Source organism: Gavialis gangeticus, unplaced genomic scaffold (genome assembly GCF_001723915.1).
Source record: "Gavialis gangeticus isolate Ggan-Ray unplaced genomic scaffold, GavGan_comp1, whole genome shotgun sequence".
Taxonomy (NCBI): Eukaryota; Metazoa; Chordata; order Crocodylia; family Gavialidae; genus Gavialis; species Gavialis gangeticus.
In genome coordinates, this window is record NW_017729022.1 from 37,085,823 (window position 1) to 37,108,897 (window position 23,075).

General features: G+C 39.9%; 1 protein-coding gene and 1 long non-coding RNA gene across 7 annotated transcripts in view; both read left to right on the top strand.

Annotated features, from left to right (window-relative positions):
• The window catches only part of PTPRQ (protein tyrosine phosphatase, receptor type Q), a 245,877-nt gene that overhangs the window by 133,462 nt on the left and 89,340 nt on the right, over positions 1 to 23,075 (top strand). For all 6 annotated transcript variants that reach the window (XM_019514795.1, XM_019514789.1, XM_019514790.1 and 3 more), the window contains exons 37-42: positions 6,002 to 6,170; positions 6,656 to 6,949; positions 7,127 to 7,402; positions 12,034 to 12,185; positions 14,461 to 14,602; positions 16,066 to 16,335. In XM_019514795.1, the coding sequence (XP_019370340.1) occupies positions 6,002 to 6,170; positions 6,656 to 6,949; positions 7,127 to 7,402; positions 12,034 to 12,185; positions 14,461 to 14,602; positions 16,066 to 16,335 (1,303 nt within the window). The remainder of the gene's footprint in view (positions 1 to 6,001; positions 6,171 to 6,655; positions 6,950 to 7,126; positions 7,403 to 12,033; positions 12,186 to 14,460; positions 14,603 to 16,065; positions 16,336 to 23,075) is intronic.
• Positions 22,473 to 23,075, top strand: part of LOC109295757 — a 6,110-nt gene continuing 5,507 nt past the window's right edge. Inside the window, exon 1 of the long non-coding RNA XR_002096826.1 lies at positions 22,473 to 23,053. This is a non-coding gene — a long non-coding RNA (uncharacterized LOC109295757). The remainder of the gene's footprint in view (positions 23,054 to 23,075) is intronic.

Here is a 23,075-nt window from a genome sequence, read left to right on the forward strand (position 1 = left end):
ACAGGATAGAAGACAGTATGCAGGAATGCGGTCAGTCACAATAAGCTGAATATGAGCCAGCAGTGTGCCCTTGTTGCAAAGAAGGCTAACAGCATTCTGGGCTGCATTAGTAGGAGTTTTGCCAGCGGATTGATGGTAGTGATTATTCCCCTCTATTCAGCACTGAGGCTACATCTGGAGTACTGTATCCAGTTTTGGGCCCCCCCACTACAGACAGGATGTAGACATATTGGAAAGAATACAGCAGAAGACAATGAAAATGATTAGGGGTCTAGGGCACATGTTTTGTGAGGACAGGCTGAGAGAACTGGGCTTATTTAGTCTGAAGAAGAGAAAACTGAGAGGGGATTTAATAGGAGCTTTCAACTACCTGAAGAGTGGTTCCAAAGAGGATGAAGCTAGACTGTTTTCAGTGGTGGGAGATAACAGAACAAGAAGCAATGGTCTCAAGTTGGTGCAAGGGAAGTTTAGGTTAGATATCAGGAAAAACTTTCTCACTAGGAGGGTAGTAAAACACTGGAATAGGTTACCCAGAGAGGCTGTAGAATCTCTAGCCTTACAGATCTTTAACACCAGGCTAGAAAAAGCCTTGTCTGGAATGATCTAGTTGAAGATGATCCTGCTTTGAGCAGGGGGTTGGACTAGATGACCTCCTGAGGTCCCTTCCAACCCTCATTTTCTATGATTCTATCACTTTCCTCAGAAGGACTAGTATAACTTGAGCACGTTCTTTCAATGCCACTTCTACTTTTCCTGGTGCCCCCCTACACTCCTCACCTATGCTCAAACTGCTTGTTATCTTAGACAGATTACTCATGTGCTCTTTCTTTGTCTTATAGAACCAAACTGAATCCCAGCCATCAACCCAGAAAACCTCTGACTGTTTGCAGCAGGGTCCAGAAAAGGAAAAAGAAGGGGACAGAGGAGTACTGGTTAATGGAGATGTACAGGGACAATAGCAGGAAGCATGGCCACGGTTTTGTGCTTCAGAGGGAAACATTAGAGCAAGAATATGGATTTGATACTGAAGCTGAGAGAATGCTGGTGGTAGGGGAGTTAGTCACTACATACTTCTTCCATGAATGTGCAATATGAAAGCAAGGCCCCCACCAATCTGAGGTGAACCAGCAGCAAATATCCATATTTGCCTTTTTGGTATCAGTTAGTAGCTGGCAGAACAACTCAGTCCCAGTACTGCCTCAGGGCCAAGCCCAGACTCATCCTGCAGCTGTGAATTCTCATCCGTGATGCCATGAGCTGCTGCCAACAACCTCTGGGAAGAAAGAGCCCCACTTCAAGTTTGGCTTCATTACTTTATCTCAATGTAGTGAAATGATGATAAGAGCCTTCACCGTGCAAAGTTCTCGTACACGTGACATGGCACTGCACCACTAATGTGCATCACTCCCTATGCCAGAAGTGGACTGCTACTGGCTTTCACTGTTTAAAGCAGAAAGATAGTTTTCACTGTGGAGGTGCTTAATTCCTAAAACAGCTGCTCTGAAAATATTTTTCATTGGTGCACAGTACAAAGATTAAATCAGCTGACAGTGATTAGTTGCTGTTGCACAATTAAATGCATAGAGCTGTCATATTGTATTCTTAGATTTTAATAAATTCATTCCCTTTGTTTCCATGAGTGCTGTGTGTCTGTTGGAGGGGAAGGGGTTGCTACATAATTTTATGTTAGCATCACTACCTCAATACATTTACATACAGTGAAAGATTTCCTGAATAGGGACAGTGATTAAGGGCACACCAGCCAGCCTGCCCTTCCAGCCTAGGCAGCAGGGCTGAACGAAGCTTTGGTCCCTGATTCGATTTGGCAGAGATTCGGCCCAATTCTTCAAATCTGAATCAAATCAGAGGACCCTTTAATCTCTCCAAATTGAATTGGAACCCTCCGAATTGATTCGGAGATATTCGGCGATTCGGACATAGAGACAGCTTTAAATGTTTGTTCTGTATACCTCTAGGTAGCCAGGGGCTCATGAATGTTGAGATGCTGGGGTGCATGGAGCATCCCACAGGAGCATGGGGTGGACCGGAAGCACTTCCGGATGGACCAGAAGCTGCTGTTCACTCGGCAGCAGCTCCAGAAGTGGACCAAAAGCACTTCCAGTCCATTTCCGGGAGCACACTGGGGGGCCCCTGCACCCTCCCAGCTTGGTGACTGGTGCCTTCTGGGTGGGGGGGTTCACCCGGGGTCCCCCTGTGGCCCATCACTGAGCTGGGGAGGCATGGGGGGGGGCCCACAGCATGCTCCCCAGCAGACCTGGAAATGGACTGGAAATACTTCAGTCCACTTGCGGGTTCATTGCCAAGCGCATGGAGGGCCCCTCACACTCCTGTGGGACACCACCCCACATCGCAGCAATCACAAGTCACGCCTGCTACCTCAAGGTATGTAGAAAAAACTTTTAAAGCTGTGTCTATGTCCGAGTTGCTGATTCTGTGAATCAGCGTTGAATCTTCACATTCGGATTTGGCCAAATCAAATCGGGTACAGTGATCCGAATCAACAAATCGAATCACTGTCCCTAAGTCGGGCTGAATCCAAATCGAATAGGGCCCACTTTGCACACCCATACTAGGCAGAAAGTCCAAGAGTTAAGCAGGAAGCAAGGTTGAACCTCTGGAACCTGGGCATTTGGCTTCTTACCAGCCACCTTTTCTACTCCAAGTCAGGGAGAAAGACTAGAAGCCAGGTGGAAAAGACTATGGATCCCAGTCACTGTTCAGAGATGGAACTCAGTCCTGCCACTGGAATGCAGACATGGAACACAAGCAGAGGTGGTGCATTGTAATGAATCATCAAACACCAGTATAACCAATGAGGACTGGAGGGGCAAAAAGTTGTCCCAGAACTTCCAAAAAAGTTTGGAAGGAAAGGTACAGAAAAATGTCCAGAAGGCAAGTCACTCCAGTTGGTACTGTGTGTGTGTGTGTGCGTGTGTGTGTGTGTGCGCGCGCGCGCCTGAAATCACATGACGATGGCTTGAGCTAGCCTTGGCAGTATAGCCTTTCTCACTAAGCTAGCTCAGTTGAAGTCTCTTGTATATTAACTTGAGCTAGCAGTACAGAGAAGACTAACCCAGAGAGGGAGAGAGTGAGGGAGAGACTGGAAAAGAAACAATGCAGAGTACGTAGAAGCATGGTGATATCTATATATTAGTGATAATGTTGCACAGTTGGAAATGTGTCCTATTTTCTGGGGTGAGAAGGATATTGCCTTCCGCTTATGTCTTCATGGCCTGTGTGTATTACTTAAACTTAGCTGCTTTTAATAATCTGATAATTTGCTGTGCCAAAACTTTTTTTTTAATTTATGGAAGAAGGAAGAAGAGACAGAATTTTTTTTAGCTGTAACATCAGTTTGCCAAGAGACCCTAAGCAATTTGCTTTCATCTGCAGCCACAATTGCTAAGCTTCCGACACTGTTGCATCCTGAGGATACAATTATTGCAAATTTCATTATTTTGCAGTTTGCACCTGCATAGCTCTTCCTGGTCACCCTTGCCCTTCATTATCTGTGCATGCTTTTCTAATATTTTATTATCTTATGTGTTTGAAACAATCCTAATTTCTTGTCTTTTGGTTGTTAGAGTAAAAGGTCTCCCTTCTAAATAGCCTTTCAATGAATCACCAAGTAGCCCTTTGTTATAGCTTTCAGGTTGACTCATTGATATGTTCTATACTCAACAGCTGGGAAAATATAAAGGAACTCTTTTAAAGCCTTTTATGAGATTTGGATCCAGTTAAAGCATATTAAACTCTTATTAAACACAAAATACAACCTTAGGACATGGGCACAAGAGCAAGTTACTATAAAATAAATAAGGGTGGAGATTGACAATATTTCATCTACCCCATCACAACTGCCCATGTACACTTTTGCTCCACGGTACGGTAGAGGGCAAATCTGCTATGCATTAGCTTCCAGTTATCTTGGGGGAAGAGGTACACACAAGTTGTTACAGTGGAGCATCTGATGAGAAGTAAATAATTTATCTCATGGTAAGTGGTTTGTATGTCCTGTGATCAGTAGAGTACTTTGAAATTTTACTTTGACCAGTCAGGTAATTATCATATAACTTGCATCAAACCAAAGGGAATGTGATAGAGCAATATTTCCCTGTTCACAAGGGATGCTCTACTGTCCTAAACTGGATATCAAGAAATCTAATTTAAATACCTTACTTCTGATTCTCTGCACCTCACCATGCATTATTGCAAGGTAAGGCTACCCACCACCACAACACTGACAGCAATTAGTTATGTCAAAAAAAATATGTCAGCTTGCATCTAGATTAGGAAAGAAGGGTTTGGCTCAGTCTAAATTTGGTAATGTGTTCCTTAGCTCAGACATAGGATTAATGTCCTCTTTTAATATAGACAAGCCCAAAAGTATGGCTTATGTGCGCCCCCTTTCTTATGGAAGACTTAGCTACAGGTGCTGCAAATATTTTATTTTCTGTGAGCACTAATAATCTTCAGTTGAAATTGTTCTCAGACTCTGACATTCAAATGCTATTGAAATCAAATGAGAAATTTAGTCTGTTGTTATTTGTGAAAGTAAAATAGACATGTCTGCATAAGAATAAAGAAATCAGTTATATGTTCAAAATCATTTGCATGAATGAATATCTGTGCTAGATATTGTCATTATTTGTTTATAAAACTGGCAATTCTTACAGGAACTTGGCAAAAAGTACCCCTTCAAGAGAAACATGTTGTTTCACATGGGATTTTTTGTATTTTCATTGCATTTATGAGTTCAGTACAGTATTTTATCCTAAAATGTGCATATACAAGCTTATTTATTTACCCTGCTGGTTGTTGAGATATAAAGAAGGACCTTCTTGTTATTAAAAAAAAATAGATATAACATCAAGACTTACTTTAAGGAAATGTTGGTCCTGGTAGGATGGGACTTATGAGGAACCCACATGGTTGGACTAGAGACTAGCATTCTGGGAAAAAATCTCATTGCCATGGAGTCAAATCCTACTTGTCCCTAAATATAAGATTTGTATCAGTCCTGACACCTGTCATATATGCTATGTGCTCCGTAAGGGAGGGTGTCTGGGGAATAGTGGTTGTGGTTGGTGTCTGAACCCCTTCATGCTGTGCTGGGGCACAGGATGTACCTGTAGGGCAGGTCCTGAATGCATACATGCAGCATGTGCCTTCTAACTTGGATCCTTACGTCCTGGACTACAACAGAATTGCATTGGCTCTGCTTCCATTAAACCGGCTAAGGATTTTACCCATGGAGTTTTCTTGAATTAAGTGAAATGCTAAAACCATACTTTTTTTTTGTTTCCAAAATGGTTTATTACAAGCAAAGAAATGAGCTCCCTCTGCTGGGAGCCCATATAGAATTGAAAATTTAGTTTTAACTGTTGCAGCCTTAAAATTTTTGATGTACATATTCATGGATGGAAGCTGCAGTTAGACAAATTCAAACTATAAATAAGGGACAATTTTAAGAGTAAGGATATTTTAAAATAATTTATGAAGGGTTCTGGTAGATTTCCATTCTTAGCAATTTTAAAATTGAGATTGGATAATTTCCTGAAATATGTGCTTGTGTTCAAACAGGAATTAATTGAGAGAAGTCCTATGGACTTATTAATAATGAATAACTAATACAGTCTTTGTTGTTATTCTGTTGAATAATACAGATTTCCTTGTAAGAAAAGAAATAGAAATTAAGCACTTAGCTATAAAGCCAAGCTGGAAAGAGTGCCAGCTGTATAGCTAATACCTACAGGAGAAAAAAACGTAATAATTTATTTGACTTCATTGAACAAACAGCTGTAGGACTGTCATCATGATACAGAGTCCAAGCACTGGTTAACGTCCTTAATGGTTTGGTGAGCCCCTATAGGCGGGCAGTGGTTGGGTGGATAGAGAAAATAAAGGAGGTAAAGAAATACTAAATTGTTTTTCTTTTGTTTTAATTAAGGATAATGTTTTTATCCTTTCTTTCTTTTAGAATTTCACCAGTTATAATGTTGACAGTGGTGCTGATAATAAATCTCTGTCTGCAGTATTAGACAACTTGGCAAAATTCAGCTACTATACTCTTTGGTTAACTGCAAGTACTGCCTTTGGAAATGGAAACAAAACCAGTGAAGTAATAGAGGTGTATACAGATCAAGATAGTAAGTAAACAGCTGATTTTAAATTCTAAAATGTACTTCAAAGCTTTTCATTTGCCTGACCTTTAAACTACAAGGTTAAACTATAAATGCCCTTTTATGAAGAAAAAAAATGTTACCACAGTGTAATGTTTTTCTTTGCCTAAAGGACATTTGACTTGAGTCTTTTTTTCTTCGTAGTGGAGAGGAATCAATATGAGAGAGAGCTTTTCTTCTCTTTGTACAAGCAGTGAGGAAAGCTTCCTAAAATTATGACAAAGGCTGTCATTTTTAGTAATCAAAATAAGATGCAAACGCTTTCTAGGTGGTTTATATTTTGGTAACCAAAAGTAAGTGATCAAAAAAAGGTTGTTATATTCATATTTACATGAAGAGACTGTAATAAGATATTAAGTATAGTATGGTAGAGATTACATTTATGAGAGCCACCGTTTTTATTTTTATTATAATAACAGATATCTTTATCTTGTGTTTATAACATACCATAGTTCCAGATGGTCCGGTTGAAAGTCTGACCTACCAAAATATTTCTTCAACTGCTATAAATGTAAGCTGGCTTCCACCATCTCAGCCAAATGGTGTCGTGCTCTTCTACATTTCTCTGAGTTTGTGGAATATTCAGAATCACAGTGAGATACTGTCTCTCATTACCTATAATACGAGCATGGTTTTTGATAACCTGGAAAAATATACCGATTATCTTCTGCAAATCACTCCAGCGACAGAAAAGGGACTCTCTGAAATTCACACTGCAGTTCTGCACATCAAAACTGATGAAGATGGTAGGTTCAGGATTGTCTAACCACTAAATTAATTGATTTCTTGTAAAATTGAATTGAGTCTAGGGAATAGTACTGTACCTAGCATTAAGAATTTCAAGTTAACCAATTTCTAAAAATTGCATTTCACCATAATCCTTTTTGTAGACTAACAACTTGTTTTCTCATTCTTTGTTACAGTCCCAGAATCTGCACCTATAATCACAACTTTTAAAAATCTTTCATCTACCTCAGTTCTCTTGTCATGGGATCCTCCACTCCATCCAAGTGGTATCATAATAAGTTATGATTTAAACTTACTTGAACCAGGAAAGAGTAGTTATTTTTTTACCTCCAATAATTCCATAATTTTGGAAGACCTTTTGCCATTTACATTGTACAGTTTTTTTGCTGCTGCAAGAACTAGAAAAGGACTTGGTCCATATGCTACACTTTTCTTTTACACAGATGAATCAGGTGAGTGATAGATAAGTGAATGTATTCTACAGTCCAGACATAAATTTATAAATGATGTGAAGGTTAAGGAAGGGTTTTTGACTGCTTTATAAGACTTTACAATGGTTGGACCAATGTTACTTAGTCCATCTTATGCTTAGGTATTAGAACTGCAGAACATATGGTGAGATTGTTTCCCATAGACTTACACACAGCAATCTCACACTGATTTCTTTTCACAGTGGCTATGTGAAAAAACTATGGCTACGTACACAAGTTACACTTAACACACTTTAAGCATGAAGAAAGCGCTTTTCAGCTGTAACAGAACAAACGTTCATGGCATATAAAGCGCTTTAAAAATGGCATATCCTGCTCTAAGTTGACCCTGGATGGATGTAGTAATAGGATCTTGTTGTACACATAAGAGGTCTAGTCAGATGCCTGATGAATCCATTTGTGGCTGACAAGCCCTATTTGAGAGTGACACAGTTTGTTACAAGTTTCACAGATCTATATGTTGTCTAAGTTGGAATCCAAATTGAAAGCATGCTGCTTTCTTCTTTCTCTCTTTGCTTCCATCCTTTGAATTAAAGGTGCTTCATGTTGAGCTGCACCCAGTGCCAGGTGTTCTTTCTAGATCAGACAGGATACCATGCACTCCTCCCAGCTTTCTATATTGAAGTTGACCAACTTCATATCATTTTTGCACACATTGTGGCACTACTTTTGAAGGCAACTCCACTTTCTAGAACCTTTTTAAATCTCTTGGGGATACAGTCTTCTCCCATTCTCCTGACATGATCCATTGCAACTTTTTTCTTTTTAATAGTGGTTTCTAAGTGCCTCAGTCCTGCACATTCCAATACCTCTGTGTTAGGTATTCTGTCTTCCCACTTTATTTTCAGGATCTTACACAGACATCTCATGTGAAAGCTGTTCAGTTTCTTGATATGCCTGGCATATGTAGTCCACGTTTCTGAACCATAAAGCAGGGATGACAGCACACAAGTCTCGTAGATTTGTATTTTCACCTTAGCTGATAATTTGCTGCTATTCTTTCCATGTTTCTGTAATAGCCCACCAGGTTGAAATTTCTGCTGGTAGTAGATCCCAAGTAGCAAAAACTGTCAGACATCAAGAGATTTATACTCCAGAGTGGTGTCGGGTATTGGTTTTTTCACACCTTCGTACGTAATCACAGGCTTCTTGAGACTAATTGCCATCCTGAAGCTCTTGCATGATTCATAAATCTGTGCGAAACATTTTGCAGGGAAGATTCACTGTGGGAAACCAAGACCATGCTATCCATAAACAGGAAATCTTTCAGAACCAGTTCTTTCACCTTGGTTTTCACTCTAAGCCTTATGATGTTGAACCAAGCCTCCATCTAGTCTGGTTTGAAGATAAATGCCATCATTGCTGTCCTTTAATGCATGAAGAAGCAGGAATGAAAAGTAGATGTTAAAAAGCACAGGGGCTGAGATACACCCCTATTTCACCCCATTGTTGATCTCAAAGGCATTTGATTCTTTCATTTCATAGACTACAGTTGCCTTTATACCTTAATGTAATGAGCAAATGATGTTCAACAGTTTGGGAGGACAAGCCAGTGCGGCGGGCTTGCTGGCGGCAGCCCAGTGCGCCAGCTTTGGAGAGGTTTTAAGTGATTGGTGGGGCACTCTCCATCAATCAGGAAAGGTAAGGGGAAAAGCTTGCCCTGCTCCTACCCAGGGGTGAGGTCAAGAGTCGGACCAGAGAGGGGACTATAACCCCCTTTCTCTCTGTTCTGTTCGTAATTGGGGGCAGAGCCTCCAAAGAGAATAAAAAGTCAGCATGCCCAGCACCTGGGTGGCTGCGATGAGGGACCAAGAAGAGGGCTATGAAGAGCTGGCCAGCAGGATGGAGTGGTTGCCCCAGAAGAACCTGAAGAGACTCGCCAGGTGAGGAACAGCAAGCAGCCGTGTCCTTCAGTCCCACCATGAGGGAGCACGGCGTTGGTGCATGGATCAGTGCACAGAGGCCCCGGGAGCAGACTGAGACTCCAGCACTGCACAAAGCGGCTTGGGTCTCCCACAGCTTGCACAAGGCAGGGCCATCGGTGCACACAATGGTGCACAAGGCCATGAGCAGGCCGGCTGGGAGAGCCCCCCAAAATACCTGAGGCCCTGAAGAGGGAGGAAATGCTCAAGCAGGTGACAAGGAGAGCCTCTGTGGGTCCCAGGAGTGTGAGTTGCCCAAGAAGGAAATTCCCACAGGGGAGGAGGCCCTTTCATCGGGGCAAGTCATTGGGAAACCCCTCAAGGAGGCAAGGGAGAGGGGTTAGGGATTAAAGCCCCACCCACTGGGTTATTTAAGTAAGGTAGTAGGGTGCTGCAGGGACATCAGGGTGCTCCCATTTCCCTTTCTGGGGGGCCCTCTGCCCCAGGTCACCAACATTACCCTAGTGCAGCTTGCCTTTTCTCTTCCTTGGGCTTTGCACCTCATGCTTCGTAAATGTTGTGCCTCATGCTATGTAAACCTTGCACCCTATTACAGTATAAGAATGCATAATGTTTGCTAAGACTCCCCTTTCTGATTACCTGCTCTCTCACCTGTATATAGAGTATTTGTATTGATTTGTATATATATTGCCTATGGTTCCTATATCCTCTGTATATATGTCCTGTTTTAACTTTCTTATCTCTTATTAACTTCTACATAGTTAAGTCCCAATACATGTCCTGACTCTGCTCTGTATAGGGGAGGAGGAAAGCTGCATCCAGCTGAGCAGCCACGTCTCCCCAGTGCTCCTGCCCTGCTAACATTCCTTTCATTTGGAGAAGGAGTATATAAATTGAGTACCACCTGGGCTACACCAGTTTCTTAAGAACAGCAAAAAGGCTTTGTCTGCTGACGGTGGTGAAGGCCTTCATCAGATCTATGTACAGTGGTATTGATTTTTCACTACACGTCTCTTGCAGTCACTTCACTGAAAATATCATATCAATGGTAGATCATCCTGGGTGAAAACTGCATTGACTTTCAGGGTAGAGTCTTTTCAGGATAGAAATTTCAGCCTAGGGAGCATGATGCGAGTGACAATTTTCCAGTGCAGTTCAACAGGGAGATACCTCTACAGTCACAGTCCCTTCTTTGTTTTTATATAATCGTTCAAACCAAGCATCTTTGAAATCTTGTGGTACTGCTTCCTTTTTCTAACAGAGCAGTGTAACTTCATGAAGCTTTTGAAATAATTCATTGTTGGCACATTTGTAGATTTCAGCAGGCAAACAGACATCGCTGGGTGCCTTGTTCCCAAGATGGGGAGCTGGGCTGGGAGTCCCCCTGACATACAGACCTTGCCCAGGCCCTCCAAAACCCTAGCCAGTAAGCTCTGGGCTGGGGGGTGGGGAGGGAGGGGTGTCCTCATGATGGGGGCTCCCTTCCCCTACCCCCCTGCCTGAGCCTCCTGACAATGGCAGCCAGAAGCTGGAGCACTGCATCCTGGTGTGTGAAGGGGGCAGGGAGAACTCTGATTTTCCATTATAAAAAACCAAAAATCTACTGCCAAAATTAGTAGGTATTTAGAATGTATTTTATTATAGTGATTGAGGGAGCAGTCAGCTTCCAAATAGCTTTAAAATTGTAAATATATCAGTAAAACACGGTGTTCAACTGATACCTATATATATAGTGGCATTTTATTTTAATTGTGGAAAAATGTGGATTTGGGGGGGTTTAATCAGAGAATTTGCAGTTTTTAAACAGATAACCACATATTTCCCTTCCCTGTACTCCTCAGATCACAGCTCTAAGTAAGGCTCCAAGCATGGAGTAAGGAGCGGGGTTCCTAGAGGTCAGGAAAGAGTTTTCAGGTGGCCCTCAAGGTGGTGTGGAAATCGAGGGCTTGGCTGTAAGTGGCTGTGGCCCCTGGCAGATCTTCTAAACTCCTTGCAGTTCAGGCAAGACATGCTGCAGCTTCTTTGGTAGCCAAGCTTGCAACATCCTGGTGAAAGAGGGAATTTTGTAGGGGAAATAGTTTTTGAGTTTTCCTTCTCCAGCCTTTGCTTGTAGATTTTACTGTTGAAAAGTGCAGGGCTAATTCAGGACTGTGGAACTATCCCTAAATTAATGATTTCTTTTTGCCTTTGGAAGGCATTATAACCCAAGGATTTTCAAAATAAAGCAACCAATATCCATATCTGCCCTGTGCAGGAAAAAAAACAAAACAAGGAAAATATTCCTTAGACCCTCTAAAATATTCCTAACCTCCTAGAAACTTTTTCTACGTCTTTCTTTGTTTCAAATGATACATCTCACGCTGCCATAGTACAAGCAAATTTAAGTAGCAAGTATAAATATTTCCCGGTAAGTTTGTCTATTTTGTTTTCTTGCCAGATGTCAACAGAGAAATGAAAAAGGTGTACTTCACCAGTTATGAAAAAATGTTTTTGTTTAAATGCGGTACAACATCAACAGATAGACAGGAAAGAATAGTTCTTCCTACTTAGACTTTGCAAAAATTCTAAGACCTTTATTAAAATAGTAACATAATATAGGTTCTGTAAATTTAGGTACGGACACTTATAAATCTCCATTGCTGCATTGCTTGTTTGTATTTGCCTAAATTGGAAAAATGTATTTGAACTAATTAGCATGTTCTCTCTCAGTTCCATTAGCACCTCCTCAGAATTTGACTGTTGTCAACTACACAGCAGATTCTGTGTGGCTAAAGTGGAGTCCAAGTCCTCAGCCAAATGGTGTTATTAAGAGATATACTTTCAAGATTCACCAAGGCAACAACGAAAACCTATTTTTTCAGGTATGTTTGCAACATTTAGTTGGGTTTCGGTAATTTGGAAAAATACATATTAGATTTCTGACTATCTGACTCATATCTCAAGAATAAAATGATATAAGATATTTTAACTGTCTAGCTATGTATTAATAAAAAGTATATGAACTGACACATGCAATTTATTAAAAAAAGAAAATTAATCAAGATAAAATAATAAGGTAAAAATTATTAGGATTTTTTTGAACATTCAGCATTTCATTAATCGTGATATTTATTTCCCTTGCCCTCAGCCAATATTTCATACCCTGAGTTTGATATTGGGTGGGGGGGGAAATGGCCCCCGTTTTATGATTCTTCACTTCTTTTGTTTACTATTCAACCATTTCTGAATTACCTGTTAAAAAAAAAAAAAGGATTTTAAATTGACTTGCAAAATGGATAGAAACTCTAGAGGACTGCTTTTTGTAATGGCGCCTTTAAGCCAATAACATTTTAAGTGAACGAAGTAATGAGTACATTTGAACTCAGGAGTGTCAAAGATTCTGTCCATTGGTCAGATCCAGCCCATGGAGCTGTGGTGGTGCCTTGCTACCTGTGGGTCTTGAACAAGACCGATGCACCACAGGCAGCACACATCAGCTTTATACACTACATGCATGCTGCATCTGAGGCCAATGCAGATCGGGTCCATAGACTAGCCTTGAGAGCCAGATCCAGTGCTCAGGGTCAGTCCAGAATGGTTTGCACATCACGTGCATCATGAGACAGCAGGCAGATTTAGATTTGATAGAGACCATCAGATAGCCTCTATCAGATTCCATCACACTTGACTGATGTATATCTGTCATACACACTACATGTCACATGACAAGAAAAGCTACATGTGCAAGAGAGCATGCTCCTTGACTTGCAACAGTGGGACAGGCAGAGCAGTGCATGAAGGGACATTACAGCTGCACCCTATAACTGAGATTTATTTTGACAAACCTGTACCTACTTTCCTGCTGGAATTGAGCAGCTCTAATACAAATTTCTGAAGGTATATCTAGAGGTGGCTATGAGTGTCACAGAAGTAGCTGCTCTTTTGAGAGAGCCTGTATTTTTGCACGTCCTGCCCTATCCCTCTAAAATATTTTTTTGTCTCAGATAACAGAAAATATATTGCACTCAACTCTTTTACTCTAATTCTTGTAGAAGGCAGGGCAGGGTGGCACCTAAGAGACTAACTTGTTTAGAAATGCATACGCTTTCACAGATGACAGCCTACTTCTATCTCATCAGGAGCTTCAAGATAGAAGTAGGCTGTCACCTAAAGGGTTATGACTTTCTGAGTGAATTAGTCTCCAAGGTGCTGCCTTGCCCTGCTTTCTTCTTGACGTCAGACTAACATGGCTAACTACCTCTTTCTTCTCTATCTCTTGAAGAGGAGAGAAGGGGATGAGAAGAGGAAGGCCAAAAGTTAGCCAAAAATGACACTTTAGACTGGCACCAAGTCAGTGCTAGAAACTGCCACCAAATGGGTGTCCTGCCCTTTCTCTGAGATGTAGTTGTGACGCAGGTAGCACAGAATGGAGAGAGATTGGGGGTAGTATTGTAGAGTGGCTGCGCCATTAGCTCTCAAGGTCAAATCCTTTACCATGATACTGCTGATGGGTACAAACATGCATTATATTTTGGAACAAAAAAGGTGCATTTGATTAACCTTTTTGAGATTTCATTTATTTTTTTTATAGTTTTAGAAATGGCGAGATACAGTTATCAGAAGATATGTGTCTGTCTCACTGTGCATATGTACTATTCAATTTTAATGGCTTGCTTTGACAGACCTTCCTCACAAGAGGAAGGTAGTGTAAGCGGGGGAGGAAGCTGTGTTTTTTAGTAGTAATTGATCTGCTGGGTGGGTTGTTTTACTAAAAACTTTGAGTGTACACTAAGCAGTCCCACAGAAACAAGGAAAGAAGCGGACAAATATAATCACTGCTTCTTGACTACTGCATTTGAGAGAAGCTCTCAGTCTCTCCTTTCTTCTGATATTTATCTCGGTATTTCTGAAAAAAATGAAAAGAAATTGATTCTTGAAAAAGTAAATGAAATGTGCATTCTTGTATCAAAATATAGTATGTGTTCATACACATAAAGTGTATCAGGATAAAGAACTTGACTTTGCTTTGCCTTAGGTCTTTTACGTGATAACAGGCTATTGGAGAAGCAAGAGTGCAGTACTAATATTCTCATTGATGTCAGTAGGTACAGGGTTTGGACTACTTTTGTAGTAACAAATGTTTTCTTCTCCTGAAAGAATGTTTCAGGTTCACAAAATGAGGCAAACCTTGTTGGATTGGAGCCATTCAGGACTTATTTTATCAGTATTTCAGCCTTTACAAAAGTTGGAAATGGCAATCAGTTCAGTAACATCATCAAATTCACAACAAAGGAATCAGGTTAGAACACATTTCTTTTTTATTAACTTCAATTTTGCCTGTGCAGATTTCCTTTTATAACTGAACCAGTGTTCTTCCTTTTACTCTCCAAATTTAATGCACCATAAAGCTATCTCATTTTCATTTCTCTGTTGACATTCTTATTGTACCCAGTATGCCTGGTGTTAGACTGGGTCAGACCACTGATCTGTTCAGCCTAGCATCCTGTTTCCATCAGGGGCAAGCAGTAGATACTCTAGAGGGAAAATATAGAAATGGAACATGTCTAGAGTGGTCCACCCCGATATAACCTCCCTGGCATCTAATAATTATCTCACCAGTTTGCAAGCTGGCAGTGGAAGTCTGGAAATAGAAGGCATTCTCTACTGAAAAGAGAGCCTTACATGGCTATTATACATCTTTTGGTAACACCATAAGTAATATAAATATAATACTTGGAGACCAAAATCATATGCAAAATTATATTTTGGAGCATTAAAAAACTAAAATTTCAAGCAGTACCCCCAGCAGCTGGCTATAAAGCTGGCAAATAGGTGCTGCTTTTTAAAACATCTTGTAATCAGTCCAATCTTTTAAACTATTCTGATCACTTGCTTTGGGGTGGGGAGAAGCCATTCATTAATTAAACTTCCTACTTTGTCCCATTTTGCTCTTCCTGATTAACTGGGAATTCAACTATAACTGAACTTATTTAATTAATCATCTGCTCAAAAAAAAATCCCCCCACCTGCAAATGTTACCTTGTTTCTACAACTCTGATCTCACAGGGAGAGCCTTAGTATCTTTTTCTCCTTTTCCTGTACATCAGGGCTAGTCTTTTCCTTATTGTTGGACATGATGTCAGGGGAGAGAGAAAAGAAGCTTTCACTATTTTTTCTTCTCTCTTACTTTGGAAATCCAGCAATCTAACTTCCCTGGGGGAATTTAACCAGTTGTTCCAAAAATTAGAGCCTGTTGTTTTTCATTTTCAATGTGCTATTGTTTTTACCTATTACATTTCATAAGCTATACCTGAGCCTTAAAAAGAACTCATGCGGTAGGGAATGCAAAGAGGTGGGGGCAATATAGAAACTTTTTGTAACTCCAGGGGAGGAGATTGCAGGTTTAGTACACCATCAAAGAGAAATCGGGCTAAGGGAGTGTAAGGGAGGAGAAGAGAATAAAGTTGGAGCACAGTAGCACATAGCTGGTTTTAGGGAGCCTAATGTGCTATGACTGTTTCCATTTCAAGCCTTATTTCAGTCATGTTCATAGTTGCTGGGAAGAAAGCCTCTAGTAAGTACCATCAAAGACATTTTTCATTTAAGATAGTGTGTTTTTATTACAGCATCAATTTGTCTGTCACCAGAATGCCTAATCCTTATTATAAGCATTGTGCCTTCTTCTCTAATTATATTGTAATGTGATTACCCTGTTAAGTGTGTGGCAATGTTAACCTTTTGGTGCCTGTGTAACTTTTTAAGTTCCAGATATTGTCCAGAATGTTCAGTGTACTGCAACTAGTTGGCAGTCAGTTCTAGTGCAGTGGGACCCACCTTCCAAGTCAAATGGCATCGTTACTCATTACATCATAACTTCTGAAGGAAATTCTACAAACTTTTCTTTTTATGACACGATGCACACTTTCAGACATCTGATGTCAAATGTTTCTTACCAATTTAAAATAAGAGCTGCAACATCTGCTGGTGAAGGGGAAGAGCAGATCTGTAATGCCAGCACATTTCCAGAAAGAGGTAACCATTTTTATTCAGTTCACATGTTGTTTAATTTAAATGGAATTAAATTATTCAGACCTTTGATGCCTTCCTTGCATTTACTGCAGCCGCCGAGTCTTCCCCTAACAAAACATAATCACAATTTCATTCACAGTTTACTATGGTGAAAAACAGGGCCCATTCATCCATCCCCATCTTAAAGTGCCCTTAGCTCTGAGTCCAAGGGGTGGGGAGTATAATTTAATTGCCCAGTAGGATTTAAAGATGAAAAAGTAAGCTTTTGCCATGCCAGGTCTTGTTTTCATATGTTATCCTATAATCCAATCCCAGTATTGATTAGCTATAGTTAGGTCAGGTATAGTTTCACCTCCTTTAATACTCTCATTCTGACAGTTCTGCCTTAAAGGGGAGGTGTTTCAGCAAATAATGTCCTGTATTTTAATGTTAATTATTCCATACTGTGACTTATTGGAATGTCAACAATAGAAGTTATTTAATAAAATCATTTAACATCCCCAAATGTTCTTTATAACTGGCAAATGAGTAGAATTTTTTTAGTGGGAAAGTACACAGCATGCCAGATCCAAAAAGATACTAGGCACCTGAACAGGAACCAGGTACCTCAAAAATTGCCTGTTGAATGGTTGCCTAACTCTGGAAGCATCAGTAGCTCATTAGATGCCTTCCTGTTCAATCTGAAAGATCCCAAGTCACCTGTGCTTGCAGTTCTGCATTTACCTAGAACTGCTTGAGTGCCAGCAACAAAACATCAAGTCTGCCAACTGCCAATTTGGATCTAGAAACTAAGCAACATGGCATAGCGTTTCATAGTTAGTAGGGTCGGAAGGGACCTGAACAGATCATCAAGTACAACCCCCTGCCGTGGGCAGGAACAAATGCTGGGGTCAAACAACCCCAGCTAGGTGATTATCCAGCCTCCTTTTGAAGACCCCCAGGGTAGGAGCGAGCACCACTTCCCTTGGAAGTTGGTTCTGGATCCTGGCTGCCCTGACTGTGAAGTAGTGCTTCCTGATGTCTAGCCTGAATCTACATCTAAGTCCCTATAGGGCTTTCTAACACCAGTAGGATCAGACCCCACACAATCACAGTTATTTCATTTTAACAACACAGCCAGTTGTGATGTTGTTGCCCATCTTCTGTATCTATACTATAGCCTATACATTAGGAGGTAGGAAGTCTTCATTTAGTTTTCTTGAATTTCAGCATGAGGAGATTCAAATATGTATTTCCCACCTCCAAGAGAGGGCAATAACCATCAGGTTATAAACTGATCTGGGTAGGAGGGGAGAAGGAAAATCTCTGCTTCTCCTATTCAGAATCGCCTACTCTCCTGGAGGTAGGAGATGTGGTCTTAAACCTTTTGTCTAGGTCAGCCCTTCCCCCTTATAGAGGCTCATCACTTAATTCTCAATCAGTATAAATATGCAAACTAGTTTTTTTTCAAAGAAGCACTCTGTAAACTGGAGACAGCAATATACATCTATTGTTTACATTACTTCCTTGGAAATATTCAAAAGCATTATATGAAGTAACATTTTTAATAAGTTTTAAGTCAGAAGAACTAGTCAAATGTTTTGGGAATACAAGTACCCTGGTAGTATTTTCCTAAATATGAAAGAAGTGAGGTTTTTCTACTCTGACAAAAATCTTCTAGTAATAGTTTTGAAATTATTGGAAAGATTTTAATCCAAGACAAACACTAGAAAGGGGCTCAGGAAGAGAGAGAGAGAATTTGCCAGAAATATAACATTTATCTCTATTCTGTCCTCTTTCATTTGTATAGACCTGGGAGCTAACCCTACCTATTTTTCTTTTTGAGGAACATAAATTGTTGGATGACTTTATTCTTTGAATTAAAATTTTTCTGGGAGACTTTGTGAGATGGGATATCTTTAATAAGCCTTGAATGAGGAAAGAGCAGATAATGGGATAGCACAGCTGGAAGACTGTTGCTAGACGTGTCCTCATGAAATTTTATTCATATTCTGATTGGCTGTTCTGTTTGACTAGGCTTTAGAAGTCTTTGTGTTCCCCTGCTTAAGAGCATTTTATTTTGTTCTCATGAATGTTTGGGGGCATGTCTGTCCATTGTAATAGTATACACATTCCTATGAGAACAAGTTTATTTATATCTAAACAAGAATATTTGCTCCTTTGTTGTTTGTTATCAGTCATTTCCTACAACTACATATGCGAATATTTCAAGGAAGATGACGCTTCCAAATGACTTAGAAGATATGTTCTAAATGACAAATAGTGAATATTTGAATTTAACAAACCCTGTACAGGCCATAAATTGAGAATTTTGTCCAAACTATTCAGCAAGTACCTATGAATGACTATCTTTGCTCAGCTATTGGGATAGCTAGTGAAATTAGTTTGAAATAGAATAAAGAGCTATGTTGGTCAGATGGCCAGTTTTACAATAAATTAGATGATTACAATTAGATCATAGTTATAAATTTGGAAAATATTAGAAAGTATCAAAGTATAGACTTATATATCTACAGATGTCTTTTTCAGGTTCAGTCTAAGTCATACTCAGGTCAATAGAAATGTTCCCACTGGGCTCCCATCTCAGTGAAGTCACTAGAGATGACTGTATCTAACCCTATGTAAACAGCAAACTGCCTAAACTTTAAGCATGTGCTTTAGTTCCTTTACATTTAATACCACTTAAGATCAAAGTGACATGTAAACTTAAATGCTGGTTTGAAAAGGGGTTGATAGACCGGTAAGTATAAGCTTCAGAACACTGTTGAATACAAGGCTCTTCAAAAAGCCAGGGGCCAGGATAATGGCCCACTCAATTCTGAGACAGAACCGTGTTTGGAATAGAACCATGGCTAGTAGCTTGCAAGTTGTCAGACTAAACTGAGGAGCACACGACTGTTACAAAGGCTGAGAGAACTTGTTTGGGACAAAGTAACAGGAAGTAGGTTGGCCTCTGTGGCAAGCTCTGGAGCGGAAGGGCTTCCAAGCAGATAGCCTGTTAAAGGACTGTGGAAAACCTAGGAACAGGGAGCTCTGGCAAGGAAGCTTCTGGGTCAGGGAAGGTTAGCTGGACTTGAACTGTTTTATGTTGGGATCAGCTGAAGATTATTAGGTTGCAGCCAATCAATGGTGCCCTAAAGAAAGGGTCTGGAGAGGTTTTGGAGATGCTATGAATGCACCCTGGGCTGGGGAAGACAGTCTAGAGGGACCCTACATTACAAATATTTTTACTTGGAGATGTGGTTTTTTAAAACTAATTTTGATTTTATTAATAATATTAATGAAATGTTTTTATTAATATATACCAGAGGTGTCAAAGATAAGGTCTGCAGGCTGGATCTGATCCACAAAGCTCTTTCATCCAGCCCATGGGGCTCCCAGAGGCCTGGGAATTAAAAGGTGGGGCAGGTAGCAGCAGGGTCCACTGCTAAATTCACAGCCTAGAAGCCCTGATGTAGTTGTGTGTTGGTAGGAGCAGGGTGCAAGCAATGGCTGTGTTAATCCCGGTGTTCCCACGCCATTGCCAGATTCGAAATCCTGTCCAGGAGGAGCTCCAACATCCAGATCCAGCCCAGGAGCCCAGGTGAATTTGGCACCCCTTATTTGTACAAACAATATGCAGTTCTTATAATGGATTATATATTACATGTAATTGACCTCATTATTGATATTATTAATAAAATATTAAAAACTTTTCTTAATTTGAAATATCATGTGCCTTTTATATGTTTTATCAATGCAAGACTAAACTCCTCAGTTACAAAATTGGAATTCTTCCTCCAGAACTATTGCAGCTCAAACTTTTTTTGCTATTGTTTAAATGTTGACATTTGGTTTAAATGTAGATACTTTTAGTTATATTTACAACAAGCTAGTTGTTATCAGGTCAACATTTCCTTAACTGTGTGTTTGGATGAATTGTTTTCTAACTACTAGGAATTGGAGATTCATGGTTGGGAATGGAAACAGTTTTATAGCTGTTGTCAGCTTCTTATTTATGGTGGTCTAAGATTAGTCACAGAATACATAGCCAGCACTGAGTCACTGACAATGCATTTATTTTTGACAGAAAGTGAAATCAAATTTGGTTCAGTGTCTAATTGCATAGTATCTGACCTTTACATGCTTTGCAAAGATTGTTTGATTTTTTTTTTTTTAATGTAAACTTGTTCATATCTGGATACAACCAAACACGAATCATGAAGATTAAATTTATGAGGAGATTAGTAGTGTTTGCTGTCTAATCTAGCTCCACTGTCACGGTAAACTACTTATACTAGGATAGAGTACATAATGACCCACAAAGAAAAAACCTATGAACTTTCTGGTGGTTATGTTACTTTGTGTTTAGATATTTTATATACGATATGAAAGATAATATAGCAAATACACATGCATGAATGATTTAGGATTTCGTGACTGAGTAGCTATTTTTGGATTATATCCAAGAAAGGATTTATTAAGGTTGAGTGAGTTTATAGAGGTGTGGAGGGGGAGCTGCTTTAAACTGGTGCTAACGTGTTCTCTGAAGAGCTCTCTCAATTTTAAATCTGACCAAGTTCACTAGGCACAAGAGTGTAAACAAAATCAATAATTGCTAATGTGGGAAACAAAAATTAAGATATTTAATGTGCCATTTGGAGGTTCTGAAATTTGAACAAATCAAAATGTAAATTTTGTCTTTGTTCCAGCCCACTTTCACTCTCTTCTCTGAAACTTCTACACACATGCACTCAGTCAAAAATATTAAAGACAGTGATTTTAGCATTATGGCATAAGATGTAGCTTGCTGTACTTTCTTCTATTATTAATTAATATTTGTATTGTGTCAACTGGAAGTCTTCAACAGGTTGGGCCCCCATTGTGCTAGGTCCTGTTTATTCATGTAGTAAATCAGTGGAGGCCAACCTTTTTGGCAGGTGTGCCACAAATTAGCCCCACACTTCCCCATTCCGATCCCTTTCCTTTACCTGATCTGCTGCTCTGCTTTCTGCTCCCTGTGGTATGCTCTGTGATCAAATTGCTGCTCTGCTTTGTAGTTCCTGCTGTGTACTCCCTGCCTGATCGGATGCTCCGCTTTCTACTCCCTGCCTTATCTGCTGCTTTGCTACCTGTCCCTTCCCTGATCTGCCATGTGCAACACAGAGGCTGCTGGTGCCACTTGTGGCTGGCCACCCTTTAGTAAATGATGGTTTTTGCCCCAATTGCAAATTGTTTTCTTCCCTAAATACAAATTCATTCATTCATAACTTGTCTGGATTAAAAATGATAAAGCTGGAATACATCCTAGGACAGAGTTTTAGCTGAGTGCTTTCCTTAGTCTTTTTCTCACTGTTGCTAACCATATATGCATATATTAACTTACCTTCCCTAAAAATAGAGGGAGGGGACGGCTGATGGAAAAGGCTCTTACCTTCAGATCACTATCACCAGGTGACTGGCAGTTGCTCATATGCAAAGTATTTTGAATTGCTAAATGTGTGTCAGGTCTCTACTGGCTAAATCAGTATGGAGACTGACATGGTGCAACATTCCTGCTTGAACTCTTGTAAAACTCTCAGCCAGTGCAGGCATTCCTTTTTGGATTATTAACCTTATCTCTAAATTCAGACAGCGAGGGAAAAGGAAAGCAGCATAATATCTCCAGCAGTCTAGAACCCTCCTGACACCAAGGAAGCAGCGTCTATTCCATCCATAGGTCTTTTTTTTTCTCCCTTCTCTCTTCCTTGCATGACAGCTGATTTCCAAAGGGTTTTTACAGCAACTTGTCAGGACAAGGCAGAAAGTCAATGGTGATAGGCTGGAAGTTTATATTCATGAATGCCAGCAGTTCTATGGGTCCTGATGTTGTAGTTATTGCCAAAGTGCCCTGCATTGGCAAGATCAGCCAACATAGTACAGATTCTGAATGTACGAAATGAAAGAGCTTCTGTGTCCCTTGCAGATATTTTTAAAAAAGAGAAGGCTTTACCTCATAATCATCTGGTGCTATCAAACTGTTAATTTCCTCAGTGACACCAAAATTTTCCATAAATATTATAGAACAAAATTGGGACATAAGGATCTCAATCATCCCTTCTCTCTCAGATGTTCACTTCGTTCTTGTATTTCAATCTACTTAATATTTTTTCTTTTGATTCATATATTGTTGGGTATGTACAACCACAAGGCAAAGTTAAGGGTCAAATGTACCCAACATAGCAAATTTGATGCAATTTTTGATGCCAGAACTAATTTTCCATTTATTTTGTAAGGTCAATTTAAATGTCATTTTTCTTTAAAAATAAACCAGTAAAAACCAATAGGGAATTCTACAGTACAAATCAGGCTAAGAAATTTTACTTTAAAAAAGGCTTAGATCAACTTTCGTTTAACTGGATGGAAAATAGTGGTAACATATAGAGAATTTACATTAGAAACATTTTGTTTGCAAATTGAAGATATTTTAGGTTGAAGATGCATGTTCAGGACACACTATTTATAATAGATTCAATCCACTTAGTAATCTCAGGATCTCTTTAAATAATTGAATTTTGAAGGGAATTTAGCATTTTTGCAGAACTAAATCCAAAGTAAAGACAGCATCTAATGAAGCAACCTTGGGTTCATGCAGGCATATTTAGTTAGTCTATAAGATGCATCTCTGCCTGGCATCTGCCTAAATTCAAAGAGTCTTTTACAGTTCCAGAAATCCGTTTCCCCCTATATGTAATTCTTAGAGGTCTCAAATTCTTAGAGGTCTC